Genomic DNA, 18941 nt, shown 5'->3' with positions numbered 1-18941 from the left:
ATATAGCGCCTTATCACAACCTTTCACGTTGTGGAGTATGTGTGTCTTGCCCTCATTGTGTTATGTAAAGGACTATTCCTTCAAAATTTGGCTTCCAACACGGATATTGCAATTACTGTGAATTGGAAGTGATTTTAAGGCCCAGTTAATTTCTCTCCATAGCATCGTAAAACCAACAGCTTTATTTCCACCATTGTGAGGGGAGGAGAACTCCAGTGCTCTAGATATTGTAGACTGCTGGTGTATTTATACAGGATTGTTTCATCTGCCTGTGTGGTTTGCACAGGGCTGGGAATAGTTAGGACACCATTAAGCATGCATTATACTCGACCTACACTCAGCTACTTTTTGTTCAGTAGTTGGAAACAGCCTGGGAGTCCCAGAGAGCAGTGAGAGGCAAGATTGACTCCTTTACTTAATAATCCTTGCATCTGATAGTGCGTCTCATCACGTCTTCGAGACGTCTCAAAGCGCTTCACAGAATATACTGTAAAGTGGAGTGACTGTATATTTTGTAGGCAAAACACAGCAGCCAATTGCGCACAGCAGTGTCCAATGAACAGTCATGGGTTGAGTGACCAAATTATTATTATTATTATTTTGAAGGAATTATTACTTCCTGGAATTCCCAGCCTGATTGGGAAGGTGGTTGGGAGAGCTGTCATTGACTGCTGCTTGGGGTTGGGCCATTAACGTAACTGAAGAACATTTTGAATTAGTGTTTTTTCGTTCCAAGCCACGGAGAAGAGCTCCTTTAAACAACATTGATGCTCGCTCTAGCAATTGAAATGTCTTGCAAAGAGTTGCTGAAGTGACAGCAAATATCCGAACAGGGAAAATAAGATATCTGGAACATGGAACAAACTGATTAATACATAATGGAAATCCAAGAGTGAGTTACAAGCTTGATTCAGATCTACAATATGACGCGTACAATGATGGATACCTGGGAGTGAGTTACAAGATAAAATCTAATCCAGCAGTTCAGTCACTGTAACAGCAAACCTGAAGAGGTTTATAAATGCCTCCCTGGGATTAAATTACAATCCTATATCCACTTTCTTGTTACTTGTTAAATAATGTATTTTATTCATCCACCAATTGATTGACTTTTTTTTGTATTGTTTTGATTTCATCTGACAGCTGCCATTCCACCTTCAAAAGGGTTTATTTCTTATGGTATCTTTGAAACAAATTGATATATATGTATGTGTTCTCTATTCACTGACACCCCCTCCCCACACCCTAATAGAATTGTTTCTCCCTATTTACCCTGTCAAAAGCCATCATAATTTTGTACACCTGTCAGGTCCCATGTCAAACTTGATAACAGACCCAACTTCTGCCATTTCTCCTCAAAACTATAGCTCCTCAACCCCTTATCCAATAACCCAAAGAGTCCATATTTTTTTAAATTTGCTATTAATCAGCAGGATTTTTCTGAAGCTAGTTTACTATACGTGTATTCAGGCTGGCTCAATCATGTTCGGACTTGGAACTTATTAAGCTGACACAACAGTGCAGTGCTCGGAGAGGTTGCAATATTCCAAATGCCATCTTACAGATGAGACATTGAATTGAGGCCCCATCTGTGCCATAGAAACAGGAAGAGGCCATTCAGCCCCTCGAGTCTGTCCCGCCATTCTATAAGATCATGGCTGATCTGTACCTCAAGTCCAATTACCTGCCCTTGCCCCATATCCCTTAACACCCTGACCTAACAAATATCTATCCTGGCTAACAATAAAATTGCTCATTCACTTCTTGGCTGTTTGTGGGAGATTATGCCTGCAAATTAGCTGCCACATTCACCTACAAAATACACAGTAGACCCTATGAAGCTCTTTGTGATGTCCTCACGATTTGAAAGGCCTGCCTCAAAAATAAAGGTTAGCATCACCATGAACTAGTTTTACTGCGGATCTGTTTTTTCCCCCCATCTCGCTAAAACACTTCACTTTTTCTTTGTCTTGCTGTAATCTAAGGAATGTGCTGATGCAGAGTGTATGCCCTGGTTGGTACACTGTAATGTAGACATGACAAATGGTTCTGTAAACATCTGTGAAACTTGTCTTAAGTAGTTTAACCGGCTTTGTTATAATAACATTTTGGAAATAGAGATTGCTTGGGTGAAATTATTGTACCAGTAAATTTAGTTTTGAAAGCTTTCTGTAAGTTTTCTCAGTTCAAATTCTCTTTCGCTCCATAAATTTTCAAAATCATTCATTTTTTTTCAAACAAATTGCCGCAGTACTACAGCTAGAATTGCTATCACTTCCGGAGGCGGTGAATGTCTTGTTTAGCAGTGAAGTCCAGCATTAAGCGAATCATTTAGCAAAAGAATTAATTGAGACCATAGCTACCTACAAGGTGCCCTTTAACATGTGCACATGAGGTGCATGGAAATACTACCACCATAAGTCAAGTTTTATTTTCCCGTCTGCCTTGGGTTAGCTTAGTGGACAGTCTATTATAATATTGCTTGCTGTACAAATGAAATTGTGTATATAATAAAGAGATCTGCTTAGTAACGAGCTGCGTGCTGCTTGTTTTGATTATATAATATGTGCTGTACAATATTTAAACTGGCCGAACTATTAAGCTGTCAGTGATGGTTGCCTGTCTACGTTAGAGCTCATTAGTAACTGGTTTCCGTTCGATCCAGACAAAAATGACCTTGGAGCTTCGGTTGCCATGGCTTACAGTGAAGTCTATGTCGTTCAGACGGGCCATTGTTTGACTGTACAGTACTGGGTGTTTTCAGTAATAGGAAGCAAGTGAGAGAGGTATTTTTTCCCAAACCTGCATGCAGCACACTACGGATAATGCTTTTGATATTACACCACTGGCTGTACAAATAAAAGACGCCTTAGAGATTTTGGATGCCTGATTTTTATCTCTGTTCTTACATCACAGAGGTCCAGTTGGTAGGTATCAATCTGTTTATGGACCATTTTCCCTCTTGAACCTAATAAGTACGAGTGAAAATTTGTTTTTATTTGATATTGTCCTTGGACTTTCCCTTAGATTCCTGGCAAGTCTCTTTAATAAATTCAGTGATTAGTTTTTCCAATAGTATTTAGTCTGTAGTAACTATCATTTGATCCTTATATCTCTAGTTTACCACTCAACCAGCTCTGATGTTTCAGAGGGTAGGAGCACCTTTACAAAACAAAATTACATTTGTAAGGCGCCTTTCACATCAGGAGGAAGTCCCAAGGCGCTGGATTTAGTGGAAGTCATGCATTCCTGATGTGAATCAAGAGATCAATTTAGAAACCTATTCTTCACCACTTGAAAAGCCGGAGCTTGAAACAATGCGAAAAGTCATGTTTTAAGGTCTATCTTTCACGTGGGAAGAATGCCACCTTACGAAATATTGCCACCTTAATGATTCCCAGTCATTTGTATACAGATCTTTTCTCACCTTTCCTGTTGTAAACCTTTGCTTTATCCAACTTCCAATTCCAGAGGTTTTTAAAAACTCTGACACACTTATGTCTTTCAAATTAACTTTATTGGGAGGTCAAATCCAATATTATGAGACTACTATCTATACTATAATAATCCTTGCATTTGATATAGTGCCTTATCATGTCTTTGAGACATCTCAATGCGCTTCACAGAATATACTGCAAAGCAAATTGGCTGTTTACTGGTGAAACTACGGAAAATAGATCAGGTGTTCTTGAGTTGCCATCACCAACAAGCCTAGACCTAGAGACTTTATCAGGAGTTTTATCATTGTGCTTAATGAATGAACATCTCATTCTGTGACTAATTTCATATCTACTGTTGGTTTCAAGATTAGATGATACAGTAACTCTAACAATCTTGTTTCGTCCTGAATTTGCAGAAATAACTGTTCCCAAGTTGCAAACGCACTCTGATCATTCGCTAAATCGATTTACATTGGTCTTGAGATTCCCACAGTGCTGTAATGCTGTGTCGCAATCCAATTATGGTCTGATGGTAGGAGAATAAGCTAAGTTTAGTTGATAACTCTAAATGGATGTGTTCTTTATTTATTTAAATAAAAGAGGAGGGTAAAATTGGAGAAAAAAAAATCTGTATTTAATAATGGCTTCAGGACAACATTAAGTTTGGAATATCTGTACAACATAGTCAAATTCCTTTATTGTTTTTTCCGTTGCTAGGTTTCACCAGGTAACTCTTATTCCGTTCTAGAATCTTACAATTTGACGCCTTACAACTGACGTGTTACATGCCCCACTCTTTGATCTTTCATTTACAAATGAAGTTCAACCTCCATGACACCAAACAGAAAGTTCTTTTTGGATTTAAATACACATTGATCATACAAGGAAAGCCCAATAAAGGCTTAAAAATATCCAGCCAAAAATGAAAAATATAATCAACAAAATCGTCGGAGACAGGCTGAATAAACGATCATTTGAATTCCTCAAACAAAAGGGCAAAAAGTAAGTCTGGGCCTCACAATATTCACTATCACTGTGGACTGAATAAATTGTTGCTTTTGTAATGGCTGAAACTTTGCACTGTCTACAATTTATTGAAATAATAATCATTGCATTTGATATAGCGGCTTATCACGTCTTTGGGACATCTCAAAGTGCTTCACAGGATACACTGTAAAGGGTGGTGACTGGAATGTACCAAAGGACTCTTAAGAGTGCCGAATATTACAACCTGCTCATAAAATTCGGAAACAAAGAATTATGGATCTATTGGTCAATGTTAGACCTTGGCTGTAGGTAAACAGTAGATGGATCACCAATATCTGACGTAAGACCACATTTTTGAATATTGATTGCAGTTCGGAGTACTCCTTATAGAAAGGACAACATTCAACATAAAGGATATCAGGGGTTCCAATTATGAGGTTAGCCAAAAATTGGGGCTATTTTCATTGGAGCTGAGAAGGTTATGCGCTGGTCTAATGGGTCATCAAAATTCTGAAAAGGTTTTTATGAAGGTAAATAGTCAAGAATGGTTACAGGTAAATCTGTAACTGGAGGCATAGATAAATTTATGTTTGCAAGATTATCATTGGAAGAGTTAAGGGGGAAATGAGAAGAAAGGTTTTCACGCAGAAGACTGTAGAACAAGAATACTTTGCTATTGGAGCTAAGGCCATCAAAAATATATAAAGGAGAATTAAATAAGCGTTTGAAAAGAATAACAACATAATATGGGTGAGGGCAGAAGTTGAATTAGAGTACGGTAAACCTCACATAAGGCGTATCAGTTGGGACCATACATTTAATATGACTTATGCAAAGTATGAGTTGTGTCAAACTTATAAATAAAAGGAAATTCAACGGGACTTGAGCAGATGTACTATTTAGGCGATTATCCAGCACCTTGGGACATCCTCCCGACGTGAAAGGTGCTATACAAATGTAATCTTGTTGTTGTTGTTGATTATACGATTTATATTGTTGATGCAGGAGCTCACACCACCATGAGCTCAATTGCACCAAATGGCCGCTTTATGTAATAATAATAATAATAATCCTTGCATTTGATATAGCGCCTTATCATGTCTTCTAGACACCTCAAAGCGCTTCCCAGAATATACTGTAAAGTGGAGTGACTGTATTTTTTGGGACAAACGCGGCAGCCAATTACACACAAACAGTCGTGGGTTGAGTGACCAAATTATTCTTATTAAATTATGTATAATCATTTCTATGAATCTCTCTCTCTCTCTCTCTCTCTCTCTCTCAGGAAACAAGTTATCTTTCAGCAATTTGCCAAAATACTTACGAAGAATTGGTTTTTCAATGGAGTAATCCTCACGACAATTCTTGTAAATTCACTGGTAATGGCACTGGAGAGTGTAGAATCGATGCAAATGAGATTCTATGAATTCTTTGACGTAAGACCAAAATTATATGTTAAGTGTATGTAGAATTTCATTCCTACTTTTCCTTACGATTATGTCAGATCATTATTTAGTGTATCTACTCGATGCATCAAGCTGAGGGTAATTTACCTCTCGGGTTTCAGTTAGATGTGAGACTTGCCTGTTAACTGTATCTGTTATGTAGTCACTGCACTTTACAGTATATCCTATGAATCATTTTTAGACATCCTCCTGATGTGAAAGGCACTATTATTTTCCTGTATAAGGATTATTATTATTGTATTGCATTGTGTGTTTCCAATGCTACCTTTCTCTCAGCCAATGAAGGAAAACTTGCTTCTATGTCATGAGTGTTATCCTTATTTATTGTAAGGAGCAGGAAGTTAATGTTGCCATCAACATTGGAAAGAGTGCCAGAGCCAGGGAGAGGAATGGTCTCAAGGGTAGAACCTTAGGATTGGAACAAAATATACAGTCTATTCACTTTGTAGTATATTCTGTGAAGCTCTTTGAGATGTCTCGAAGACGTGATAAGGTGCTATATCAAATGCAAGAATTATTATTATCCTATCACCAGCACACTATTTCATTGCAAAGGATTACATGGAACAAACATTAAGCTGACCGATTGTTAGTAAGTTAAGATGATTTCAGTGCTACTCCATTTTAAACATACACCACATAGAACTATGCCCCCATTCAGTTGGAGTAAAAAATATTTTTGAATCAGTTTTGATGGTCATAAACCTCTCTTTCTTGGGTTAGGTGATGGAACAATTCTTCTTGGCCATTTATATAATGGAGTTTTTACTGAAGATTTACGCTGAACCAATCAAATATTGGAAGGCTGGTTCCAATACATTCGCTTTCATGGTGTTGCTGCTCTGTTTGGTTGAACGCTTTCTCACGAATGAGCAGAAAAGGGCTATGGACTTGATCCGTGCAGTTCAGCCACTCCGAACGCTCAGGACAATTTTCTTTATCCGGGGCTTGCAGGTAATTTGTTCTGAAGACCCGTGCAATTGTGAATCATCCGAGCAGACCGGCCTTGTAAAGCACGAATAACAAAAGATTTCAGATCTTTACTGTCAATTGACAGCAAAAATATTGCTTTGTCTTTCACGTTGCGTCCATTCTGTGTTTCCTATTCAATAGGTCCTATCCGTTGCTTTGGTGAAGACCATAAAGAGTGTCCTGTACATCCTGTTCCTGCTCTTCCTGCTGCTGTTTGTGTTTGCGCTAATTGGATTTTATTTCTTTGGAACTGGTAATACAGGAAATGTCGACAACTGGAGCAGCCTCAGGGCTGCTTTCTTCACACTCTTCAACTTAGTGACGGTAATGGATCAGCATGACCGGGTTATATTCACACGGGGGAGATGTAGATGCAGTGTTGTGTTATCAGCTAAATGAGCGCTTCCTTGCAAAGTGTATCAACCGTTTGCAAAATGCAAACAAAAGAATCTTTGAAATTTACCTGATCTCCACTAGTACGACCCCTCGCAATTCATTGCAATGGCCAACCATCAGATTTATACAGTTAAACAAAATCATGGCCGAACTTCAATTTTCCTCTTGCTTTTGGAAGGGGATTGGGTGCTATTATTCTTCTCCTTTATGTTGTCGGAAATGTATTTTATATGGGATTGACCTGACTGATCGGCTTCTGTCTTGCAGCTGGACAGCTGGACTGATTTTCAAGCTCAAATAGTTCACCAGGGAACCAGGTGGAATAGGATCTTCACCATTGGTTTTATTTTACTGGGTTGTTTCCTCTTCTTCAACCTCTTCATCGGAGTTATCATTATCAACATACGGGTAACATCGCTTCCGTTATTGCCATCTTACAAGGAACATCTTAGAAATGTGTCGCGAGTTTGATTTTTTGTTGCGATATCGTGTATTTTCTGTTCGGTATTTGTGAAATGATTTTTGTTTCATTTCTAGGAATCAGATAAAGAATTTAACAAGGCCATCCTAGCAGAACGAGAAACTAGATTGCTTCAGAAAAAGCAGACTATTGTGCATAGGCAACAAGAGCACATCAAGCAACTGATGGAGAAACAGGTACTGGATTTAGTCTGAATCTACTAATTATTATAATAATGATAATCCTTCCATTTGATATAGCACCTTATCACGTCTTCGAGACGTCTCAGAGAATTTATAATAATCCTTGCATCTGATATGGCACTTCATCACTTTGTTAAAACATCTCAAAGCATTTCATAGGATTTAATGTAAAGTGTAGTGACTGCGCATTTGTGGTTTGAAGTGAAGTTTGCCATTTCGCTTTCAGTTCAGACTCATTTGCTTTGATCGCCTCTTTTGCCTGTGCTCTCTGTAGGGGGAATTATTATACAAACTGAGGAAGCTTTTAAAAACAATGTTTAAATAATTTTACATTGACAAACCTGTTTGTTTGTTTCTTTGTTTTGCTGTAGAAAACCACCCAATTTGAAAGCTTTGGTGAAAAGGTGCAGAATTTTAAGAAGACCCTAAAACATGACGATTATATTGTGATGGATGATCTGTGTTCGAGTCTGTCATTCATAGATATTTACTTGACAAACCTTGATCAGCAGGATGACACTTTGTACAAGTAAGTTGAAAGATACTGGATTGTGTATAGTTATTGATAAACACGACAGCTAATTGCGCACAGCAGTGCGTCACAAACAGTCGTGGATTGAGTGACCGATTTTTTTTAAAAGGGAATTATTACCCCTGGAAAAGCGATCCACCAAATCGACTAACAACCGGGTTCCTACTTACTGCCGGGTAAACAGAGGCGTGTGGAGCAAGGAAACTTGCCTAAGGTTTCACCCTGCCTGGAAATCGATGCAAGTGCTCTAACCACCAAGCTACAGGACTCCACTAATAAGTTGTAACCCAAACCAAGAGGTGGTAAAATATTCTGATACTCTTACCTATGCAATCCTTACTTGGTCTGACCAATAGAAAGTACATAAGACTAGATTACAACTAAGTCTTATGAGCTTCCTGGCTGTTAGACCGAACTGTACTTGGGTTTCAAATTAGTCAAGGCCAAGATTTTGAATTTTTTTTTTGGTGCAGAAACACCAGGATTTGTCACGCTGAAGCCTAATCCAAATTGCCCACAATTATTCACAATCTTAACTTCCAAGAGATAATCATCTTAAAAACTCAGACTGACTGGAATTTTGGACCTCCAGTCTCAGGAAGATACGTGAGGATGGTGCAAGAGGGATACGTTGCTTGAGAGGTAACCCAAAAAAAGTTTAAAGGGATTTTCTTCATCGAGATAACATTTGGTTTCCCCTCTCTGTCAATTTCAGATTGCAGAATCTCTACTTTGAATTGTCTTACATTCTGGGCAACATGTTGGAAGGAGAGAGTGGTGCATCTGCTCTTGATAAAAAAAGACATAGCTGAAGGAGACCCTTTATCCGCCTCAATTCAGTAAAACAAGCGGAAGATCATACTTTTCAAAAAATTATCGGTGACATTTTAATCAAAATTGAAAATGCAGATTAAAAAGACAAAGTGTCTCAAGATCCTCCTATGTCTGTCAATGGATATTCGATAATATTAGTTGTGGTACTGCCTATCCTCATTCCATCAATCTCTTTTCTAACCTTGTCATGTATACTGTACGTCTACAGATTTTTGAGCCCAATTTACACTGTCGATAATATGGCAAGCGTTCCATCTGGGGCAACTGTAGATGAAGAGAACAACTTTTTCTTTTGATGTTATCTTGATGTTTTGTTTTGCCCACAAAACACACAGTCAATTCACTTTACAGTATATTCTGTGAAGCACTATGAGAAATTGTGAAGACGTGATAGGGCACTATATCAAATGCAAGGATTATTATTTAGATTTTCTTCTATTTTTAACCACATGCCCTGGTGTTGCTGAACTGCACAGTGTATCCTGGATGAAGATGGACTCTAGTCCTCAAAGTTATCCTGAAGTAAATAGATTGAACAGGCTTACTGTCTAATAAATGGGTTGGGACTACGGTCTATGTTCCCACCCACTTGAAGTCCATCATTTCATCTAATATAGTAAAAGCCAGATCTGGGGGACTTATGAGATTTTAGGGTAATTGATTATATATATTTAAAAAATATGTTAAAAGGATTCTTGTCTGGAGATGTACATTAATTCTAATACTCAAAAAGGATAAATAATATTACGTCTTCAAATCTTTTATAGTCCTACAGCAGTAATTAGGTTTTATTGTATATTTTTGAATAAAACACGTCGTCACTTGGGTCACAGATTTTTTTTAGGAAAAATAAAACATTCAAATAGTCTGGCAGAAAAAGGAAAAGTGTAACAAATCAGCCGAACTTTTATTATTCCTGAGGGACAGTTGAGCAATAATTGGTTACTGCTCCAGACACACTTTTCATATTAAAAAAAAAGTAGCTCATAAATATAAATAAAAATGCTGATTGTTTCGTCACGCAGATTTGAACTTTATGACTCTAGTCAAAATGTACCAATTGACTGCCAAAGAGTCCTCCAGACAATCATATTACAAATCGAATGTGGAATGTGAGTTTGCTTTGTTAAGTTACTTTTACATCAATTTTGGTACACTTTACCAGGTAAATGTGCTCTCGGCTTTGAGGGAAAAACCTTTATATGAAAAGGTCACTGAGGCCACGCAATGTGAACACATGTGCAAAAGCCTTGCCAAAGATCAAGTAAAGTCTTGCCTCCACCCTCCTTCCCCACCTTCAAATCCCGCCTAAAGACCTTCGTTTTTGATCGTGCTACGGTCACCTCCCTCTCCTCCTGGCTGGTTGTCCGCCATACCTCTCCGACCTCCTAATCCCCTTCCACCCTGTTCGCTCCAAGATGCTGTTCGCTTTCTTTTATTACTGCCTCACACTGTGCTGATAATTTCAATGATCTACCCACTGGTACACAAAATCTCTCCTATGTCCTGTAGATTAACACTGTTTAGTTTATGTTCTCACTGTTTATTCTTCTTCCCAACCAATCTCATCACTTCAGTCATCCATCCATATTAAATGACATTTGCCACTTGTCAGCCCAACTCCTAATCCGCCCAGATCCTTTTTTTTATTTTGGTCAGCCTCTTTCTAATTATTTGCAACTCTCTTCCATTCAGTGCCATCAGCAAATTTAGATAACAGTTTCTGTCCGCACTTTCAAATAATTTATGTACGGTGTAAATAGCATTAGCTCCAGCACTGATCCCTCAGGCACCCTCTATTATTTCTTCTTATATTTTCTTCCATGCCAAAACAGCGCCAGGCACACTTCCCATTGCTACTTATATTGCAACCAATTCCCAATCCACTTCAGTCAACAATTTGAGCTTCACTGACCTTATAACGCTTACATTTCATATTGCATTTTATCAGGTTATGATATCTCAAAGTGTGTGTGTGTGTGTGTGTGTATACCTTAAACATTATGCATTCTATGGTCTCTCAAATCCATGTATGAAGGAATTTTTTTCTGGTCTAAAGAAATTTAAGGATTTACGCCAAACATAACAATTTGCAAGGCCATATTAGAAATCCCATGCTTCAGATGAGATATTAAACAGAGTCTGCCTATTTAAGTGGATGCAAAAGATCCTGTAGCACTATTCAAATAGAGGCAGGAGTTTCTTCCAGTGGCCTGGCCAACAATTCCCCGAATAAAATTGGTCGTTCCCTTCATGGCTGTTTGTGGGACCTTGTGTGCAAATTGGCTGCTGCATTCACCCACAAAAATACAGTCACACCACTTTGTAGTAAGAATCATGTGAAGCACTTTTGAGAAGTCCACCCGATGTGAAAGAAAGGAGGTATACTAAATGTAAGGATTATTAGTAATAGTATTAAAGTTAGATAAGAACAACAACAAAATACAACAACAAAATTACATTTATAGAGCGCCTTTCACGTCAGGAGGACGTCCCAGAAGAAGAATAACTAATGTTGAGTGGCCTTACGTTAGCAAAATAAAGAAGAGAAATGATAAATACAAGGCTGAGCAGAAAACACTTAAGATCCCTCCAGGCAATCCCATGTTATTCAGATGCAAGGTGAAAGTTGTCGAGGTATGTTATTGTCTTGATAAATTGATGACAATGGATCCAGTGATCGGTAAAGCAAAAATGATGAGATGGTGTGATGAATGAGCAGGTATAGTACACAGTTACATCATGACCTGATACAATCCACCTTTGTAGAGACTGGAAAATATGGAGTGGTTTGGTTGCCAATAACTAGAGCAAAGTAGGTATCTGACACGCTAGAAATCTTCCTATTCATTATTGCTACATTAGAGAAGATTGGAACCATTCCCTTGCTAAACACTGCTGAAGACTGACTGTTGTATGGAGGCCTGTAGTTCATAGAAATATTATAGAGTTAACAGCTGAATTCTACAATAATCTTTCCCTCTGCTGTTTCCTACTGAGTAGGCCTATGGGACAGGGGCTCCATGGCAAATTAACTGAATTAAAAAGAAACCAGTGAAGCTAATTGTAGGCAGTGTTTAACTTTAATAACACCAGAATATTTATTATATACCATTTGAGTCAAATTGGCATGAAGTTGTGGGAAACCTAGATCAAAATGCCTTGCTGTGTCTCCTCCACATCCTGATATAGGCCCCCGCTGGTTCACAAAAGGCTCTGCATTCAGTATGTATTACTTTCTCCTCCTTTCAATACATTTTCATATAATGTTGGTGCTTTTCCTAAGTAGGGGCTGTCAATGTGGGGGATGGGTAAGTGGAGAAAAATCCCTTCAGCTTTGCCTCAGTGACTTTCATTAACCCCAATCTTGGCCTAATATCCTCCAGTGCATCTGCATGACATTTCTGCATTAACCAATTTGTAGCATCTGTAGGTGAGACTTCGAACTTAGTGCTGAATTATGTAAACTTATATGTAATTTTGAGGCCGTGGGTTCATGTTCCATAGAATCCTATTTCAAATAGACCCTGGAACAGAGAAAGAAGGTTTGCAGCCTATTATTCTTGTCTGATTTTCATCCAAGATCTGAGAGATGAAACGATGGGATGCTACTATATTGTGACACAATCTTCTCCATCTCATGTTCCAGCTCATGCCCTCTTATTCCCCTTTCAATGAGTTTGGTTTCTTTCCCCCTTGAACATTGTTCCAATTAATTCCAATTAAACCATTCCTTGCCTCGGACCAATCCCAGCGCCTTGGAACGTCCTCCCGACGTGAAAGGTGCTATGCAAATGTAATTTAGTATTGTGTGTGTGAATTAATTTATTTTATATTTTTATTTTTATTAAACCATAGAAAGTAACATCAATGAGACAGAATATGAATACATAGCATAGGACTTGTGAATTGAGTTCTGAGTATTTCTCCCAGAGAGAGAATAGGTTTATGCACTGCTGTGACATTAAAAACACATGGGTAGAAAGAAATTCCACAGGGGTCTAGATTTACCCTATTGGCATAGTATTTCAAAGCATCCAGAACTGATCAAATTCTTAAATGCAGTCTTTAAATTTTGAAGCCTTTTTTGTCATTTCCTTTAAGAACTAAAGAGAACTGTTTTCAAAATTAAAACTGAATTCAACAATTTACCAAATCCTGCTGTGTTTATAGAGAGAAAATCTAGACCCAAGTGGGATTTCTACCTGACAGACTGATGTTGCTGATTCAGCCGTTTATTCCATGTAGGCAGAGTTTGTTAGCACTGACTGTTTCTACCTGTTTTTCTCAATAGTCAGTGGTTAGAGCACTCGCCTCGCAAGCGAGAGGACCTGAGTTCGATTCCCGGGCAGGGCTATATGTTGGGCAAGGTTCCTTACTCCACATGCCTCTGTTTACCCAGCAGGAAGTAGGAACTCGGTTGTTAGTTGATTGGCAGATTGCATTTCTGGGGACAGTAATTCCTTAAAAGAAATGTGGTCGCTAAATCCACGACTGTTTGTAGGACGCTGCTGTGGGCAATTGGCTGCCACATTTTGCCCCACAAAATACAGTCAATTCACTTTACAGTATGTCCTGTGAAGCGCTTTGAGATGTCTCGAAGACGTGATAAGGAGCTATGTCAAATGTAAGGATTATTATTATTATTATACAACTTCACTATCTCCATAACACTCTCTGTGGCAGGGAAAGCAAACTTGACACAAATATAGCATGAGAACCATGAAGGGAAAAAGAAAAGAAACTGCCACAGACTATACATGAGAGATTGAGCCAGATGGTAGGAGGTAGTATTGGGGTGGGGGAGGAGCTGGACTTGAAGGTCATGGTTCATATAAAGATTACTGTAATACAGAGTGAGTTACATTCTATATTCTTAGTACTGTAGGACGATCCAGATGGTTTATACTGGACATAGAATGAGGATACAGGTCACAGACTGAAATTTAATCATGGGGTTTACTTGATATCTCAAGAGTGAACTTTGAGTAGTTTATAATTGTGAATTGAGCCGTGAAATTAAATTGCAGGTTTTGGAATCCCTCCCATTGTGTGTGTGTGTATATATATATATATATATATATTCCGTCCTGGCCAACAATCCTCCCGATAAAATTGGTCATTCGATTCATGGCTGTTTGTGGAACATTGCTGTGTCCAAAATGGCTGCTGTGTTTGCCTACAAATACACAGTCACTACACTTTATAGTAAATCCTTTGCCTTGATGTGCCATGTTGGAACCACTTGTTATTGGCTAGGCTTGCTTTCTTCTGCTGGCCTGGAGCAGTTATTCCGATTGATCGAGTTGACCACGATTGATGACTCCTATCTCCACACAATATTCCTGGTGTTTCCTTTGTGCTGAAATCCGACATTTTCACCCAGGTTCGCGCAACATTTTAGCAGATAACTCAGTAGGCAGTAACCTAGGAAGTAGAGTACGCACAATGATCAAAAAACATTTTCCATCTGAGCGTTTTACCAACAAATGCACAAAAAGAGTCAAAGTACACATGCATATGCTGTGGCATGCGAATGTGAGTATTGAGATCATATGCCCAACGATGGAGTCTATTACTCAGGTTTTATTTACTAATCAAAAATGCAATTTTTCTCCCACATCTGGATTCCCAATTTGACACACGGTGGCAAACGGCTAACGCATTGGACAACCTTGCTGGAGATTAATTGACCATTCACTTCATGGATGTTTGCCAGTACAAGTGACTGTTGTGTTTGCTTACAAAAACAATTACTACACTTGACAGTAATTATCTGTGGAGCTCTTTGAGATGTTTTGACGTGCTAAGGGATATAAAAATGCAAGTTTTTTCTTCCTTAATAGCCAATTTCCAATGGAATACAGGAATGTAGGAATGAAAAGTGAATTCAGGAGCAGTTCAGTTAATGAATGCGCTAACAGGTTCATAAGACTGAGATATCGATAAGATCTTGTAGGATTGTACTAAAAACTGTAAAAGATTTGCGAGCAGCTTTCTATGAGTAAAAGGCTCCCCCATTTCCTGACTACCTTACCAGTAAAAGGAAATTTTAGCTCACTTGAGATTTTTGTGTGTGAGGGAGAACGGCTTGGCTTCAAGAATTTAGTCCTCAAAATATAGTCAGTTTGCTTTACAGTATATGACGCTTTGAGACGTCTCGACGATGTGGTAAGGGGCTATATCAAATGCAAGGATTATCATTATTATTATTATTATTTTCCTTTATATCTTTTTGCTTCATTTAGCTGACGTCTCTAAGTAAAGGCTTGCTTAAAGGCATGCACAGACATGAGTTGGACCACACAGAGCTGATAATAGTGAACAGCATGGCCTGTCAATCTGTGGTCGGAATGAGAAAAGGCTTCATACAGTCAATTGTTGAGGTCTGGGTGCAACTGTCACCTCCTTGTTTTGCAGATCAAGCCATTGCTTAAAGAGGTGAGCATTAAAGAGGCCAGCCATTTCATACTGGAATGGTCACCATTACCTGGTCATTGGTAACCATCTGCTGCTGTTGAGCTTTGAACCTGAAGGGAATGCAATTTCATTAACAGGCAACCAACTTCATGCAATCAAATCACACTGAGCACAGATGTGAATGGGAGAGTGTGACATTAAATGATGCCAATGCAACTACAGAAGGAAAATAAAGAGACCTAAAACAACCAAGGGAGAAATCTTATCAAATTATAAATAAGTACTGTAGCCCCCCCCACACACACACCCTACCACCACCAAAAAAAAACTAAAGGTCGACAGCTTGACAGCAGGCAAACAATAATTAGAGGTGAAATGTGGGGAATTGTTTGAGTGTGGAAGGAATTAACAAGATAGAAATTAAATCGAGAATATCTAATAATATAAATGACAGAAGCAGAGTTTAGCCAGACGGTCAGAAATCTATTACAGCGTCTCCCCCTTCCTCGAGCATGTGTTATTGTATAAATCATGTGTAGAGCCATTACACCCCCCCCCCCCCCCACCCTCTGTATATTTAACATGCTTACAACAGCACTAAGTATAGAACATTATCATGAGCAACTCTGCTGTCATTGCCCTCTGCAGCCCAAAAGCTATCTGCTCACCATCCCTGAAATTCCCTCAAATCTTATTTGGGGGGGGGGTCACATTTTCCAAAAACACCACGCCTGGTTATGGATGAAACACTTGATCTTGTCACACATGGAGTATTGCCTCCCTCTGAAAAACTCACATCAACTCTTCAGTGTGAAATCAGAGACATGTCCCCCCCCCTTAGGCCACTCACTCACTTCACTCACTCTCTTTCAGTGTATTTTATTTAGACAAGATCCATGATAAGGCAAAAGGTTAGAACTCCTGCATTTATTTTACTCTGCCTCTTTTGGAGTGGGGGTTTGGATGGGGATGGGGAGGGGGGGGAGGGGGGAAGAGTTGGCATTATATCGAATTTAAGATACTGTCCTTTTTTAAAAAAACACACACACAGAGAAATGATAATCAGAGGTTTCCTCTGGGCTGCTGAGCCACATAACAGATGCATTCAGTGAAGGAATATTTAATCCTGTCCTGTTAGCTGGCTGGCTCTTACCAGAAAATGCAGTGTTGGCTGCATATATGTGACCATCTGTGAATTTTATTCACATCCTTATTTAACTTTGGTAACCCAAAATTTTGGATGTTTTCCAGAATGTACTTGAGTCATGAAAGCTTGGACTTCTGGAAGACTGTTTGTAGAATATTATTATTTTATTATATTAGTGTGTTATTAGTTTATTGCGTTGCTATATCATTTTACTATATTACTGTATCATTATTTTTATTTTATTATATTGTTTTGAATACATTTGCAGTTTATTACATTAGATGACCATAATGTAATGTAGGAATATATTATTATTTTGAAGAGGATTTGTAAGGATGATTGTATCTCTCGTGTGTGTGTGTGTGTGTGTGTATATATATATGCTGAGGATTTGTTTAATGGCTGGTGAGATTTGCAACGGTTGAGTTTCGTGAGATAATTCGCTCATTTTGTACCAGGAAGCATTTATTGGTCGGTTTGTGCCAGTTTCAAATGCAAAAGCACCATCTAATGCACCTGTAAGAATTACAGAGCAAAGCAACACTGCACCCTGATGTGTTTATGGCGTTTAGATATACTGCTAATTGGGTCACTCCAATCAGCTGCAAAATCTTTCACTTTCATCTCTAATGCTGAAACAGCCCTCCTTTCCTTCTCTCACTTCATTATCAGTTTATCGGGCACAATTATTTTCCTTCAACATTCCTGGAATCATGATTCTTTTATATATATATATATATATTATGTGTAGGAAAAAGAATGACACTTGAGAAAGAGAGAGAGAGAGAGAGAGAGAATTTAAATAATACAGAACAAGTCAATGCATATAATGCGTTGGTTAATTCCTTAATTCCTGGGGAAAAAAAAGGGGGAATTTTGTTTTTAATGTATATAGAAGGGGGGGGGGAAACACCAGATAATTAAAACTACTTAAACTAGAGAAAGGAGGTTTCAGCCCTAAGGTTAGGTTGGGTGCCTGCTGGCAATGTTTATCCCTCGCAGACTATTGTAAAACCATTGCAAGGTAATAAATAACACTTCCCAATATATTGGAGCAAGCGAGCGAGGGGCACCTTCGAGTTTGCTTTTGTTTTTTTTTCTTTGGGATTTTAAATCTTTGCGTTTGGGTTTTTTTTTTGAGATATATATATATATATATATCAAATGCAAGTATGATTATAATTATTATTATTATTATTATTATTATTATGGTTTGATCTAGTTAGCGCCTTGTCACGACTTGGAGACGTCTCGAAGCACTCCTCGCAGGACGCACTGCAAAGTGAATTAACTGCGTGTGTTTTTTTTTTCCTTGAGATTTCCAGGGTTACACTCTCAAAAGGTTCCCAGCAAATTGCTTAGTGAATATAACGAGGCGACAAGAATGATTGCAAAGGGCTTGGAATCGCTCTTCCAACCCGGGTGCTGCATCTATTATTATTATTATTATTATTAATAGTAGTAGTATTATATTATTATGGTGTGTGATGACATTAAAATTTCACCTTAAACCATAACACAGCAGATCTTGGTTCACAATACACCTTCGCCCCAGAGAGATGGTGTGGAAGAGCTCTCGGATCCGCTTCTTTCTCGGGAACTCCCATTCCCAAGTTTCGTTGTAATGATTCGCAGTGAAAACGCAATCGTTTTTTTTTTAGAGAGAGAAAGAGAGAGAAAGGGAGAGAGAGAGAGGGAGAGGGAGAGAGAGAGAGAGAGAAGGGATTGATGTTGGGAGGAAATCGCGGCGGCACTCACTAAAGAGGTTGTACCATAAGAAAAGGACATCTCGTGTCTTTGAAGTGGATTTTATATCAACACCAGAATTGCGCGTTTGTTCCCACTCCAGATTTATAAATTGGAACCCGATGGGGTGAAACGGAAGGGAAAGCATTTGAACACACAGATTTGACAGCGAGTGACCCGCTTTATTCGTTGAGGTTTTATACGAAGGGATTGCAATCAACGAGGGCTGTCTCTGGTAACACAAAACCTTTTAATAAAACGCAGGAACATCTTAACGTGTGGCTCGAAACGCGCAGAGTTTTCTGCTGTAACAGCATCAGATGCTTTGGAGAATAATT

At 38.6% G+C, this 18941-nt stretch overlaps 1 protein-coding gene across 1 annotated transcript; it reads left to right on the top strand.

Moving 5' to 3' along the window:
• The first annotated feature begins 923 nt into the window (after nucleotides 1-923).
• LOC103183749 (cation channel sperm-associated protein 3) lies at nucleotides 924-9360 on the top strand. Its single transcript, XM_042340052.1, has 10 exons — nucleotides 924-952; nucleotides 4158-4167; nucleotides 4799-4957; nucleotides 5756-5863; nucleotides 6617-6847; nucleotides 7007-7189; nucleotides 7529-7669; nucleotides 7799-7918; nucleotides 8296-8453; nucleotides 9172-9360. Exons 1-10 carry the CDS (start codon nucleotides 924-926, stop codon nucleotides 9266-9268), a joined length of 1236 nt encoding a protein of 411 aa, XP_042195986.1. The 3' UTR covers nucleotides 9269-9360.
• The last annotated feature ends 9581 nt before the right edge of the window (nucleotides 9361-18941 follow it).

This window comes from Callorhinchus milii, unplaced genomic scaffold, assembly GCF_018977255.1.
Source record: "Callorhinchus milii isolate IMCB2004 unplaced genomic scaffold, IMCB_Cmil_1.0 Scaffold13, whole genome shotgun sequence".
Taxonomy (NCBI): domain Eukaryota; kingdom Metazoa; phylum Chordata; class Chondrichthyes; order Chimaeriformes; family Callorhinchidae; genus Callorhinchus; species Callorhinchus milii.
The sequence above is the reverse complement of the archived record's forward strand: the minus strand, read 5'-3'. Positions and strand labels throughout refer to the sequence as shown.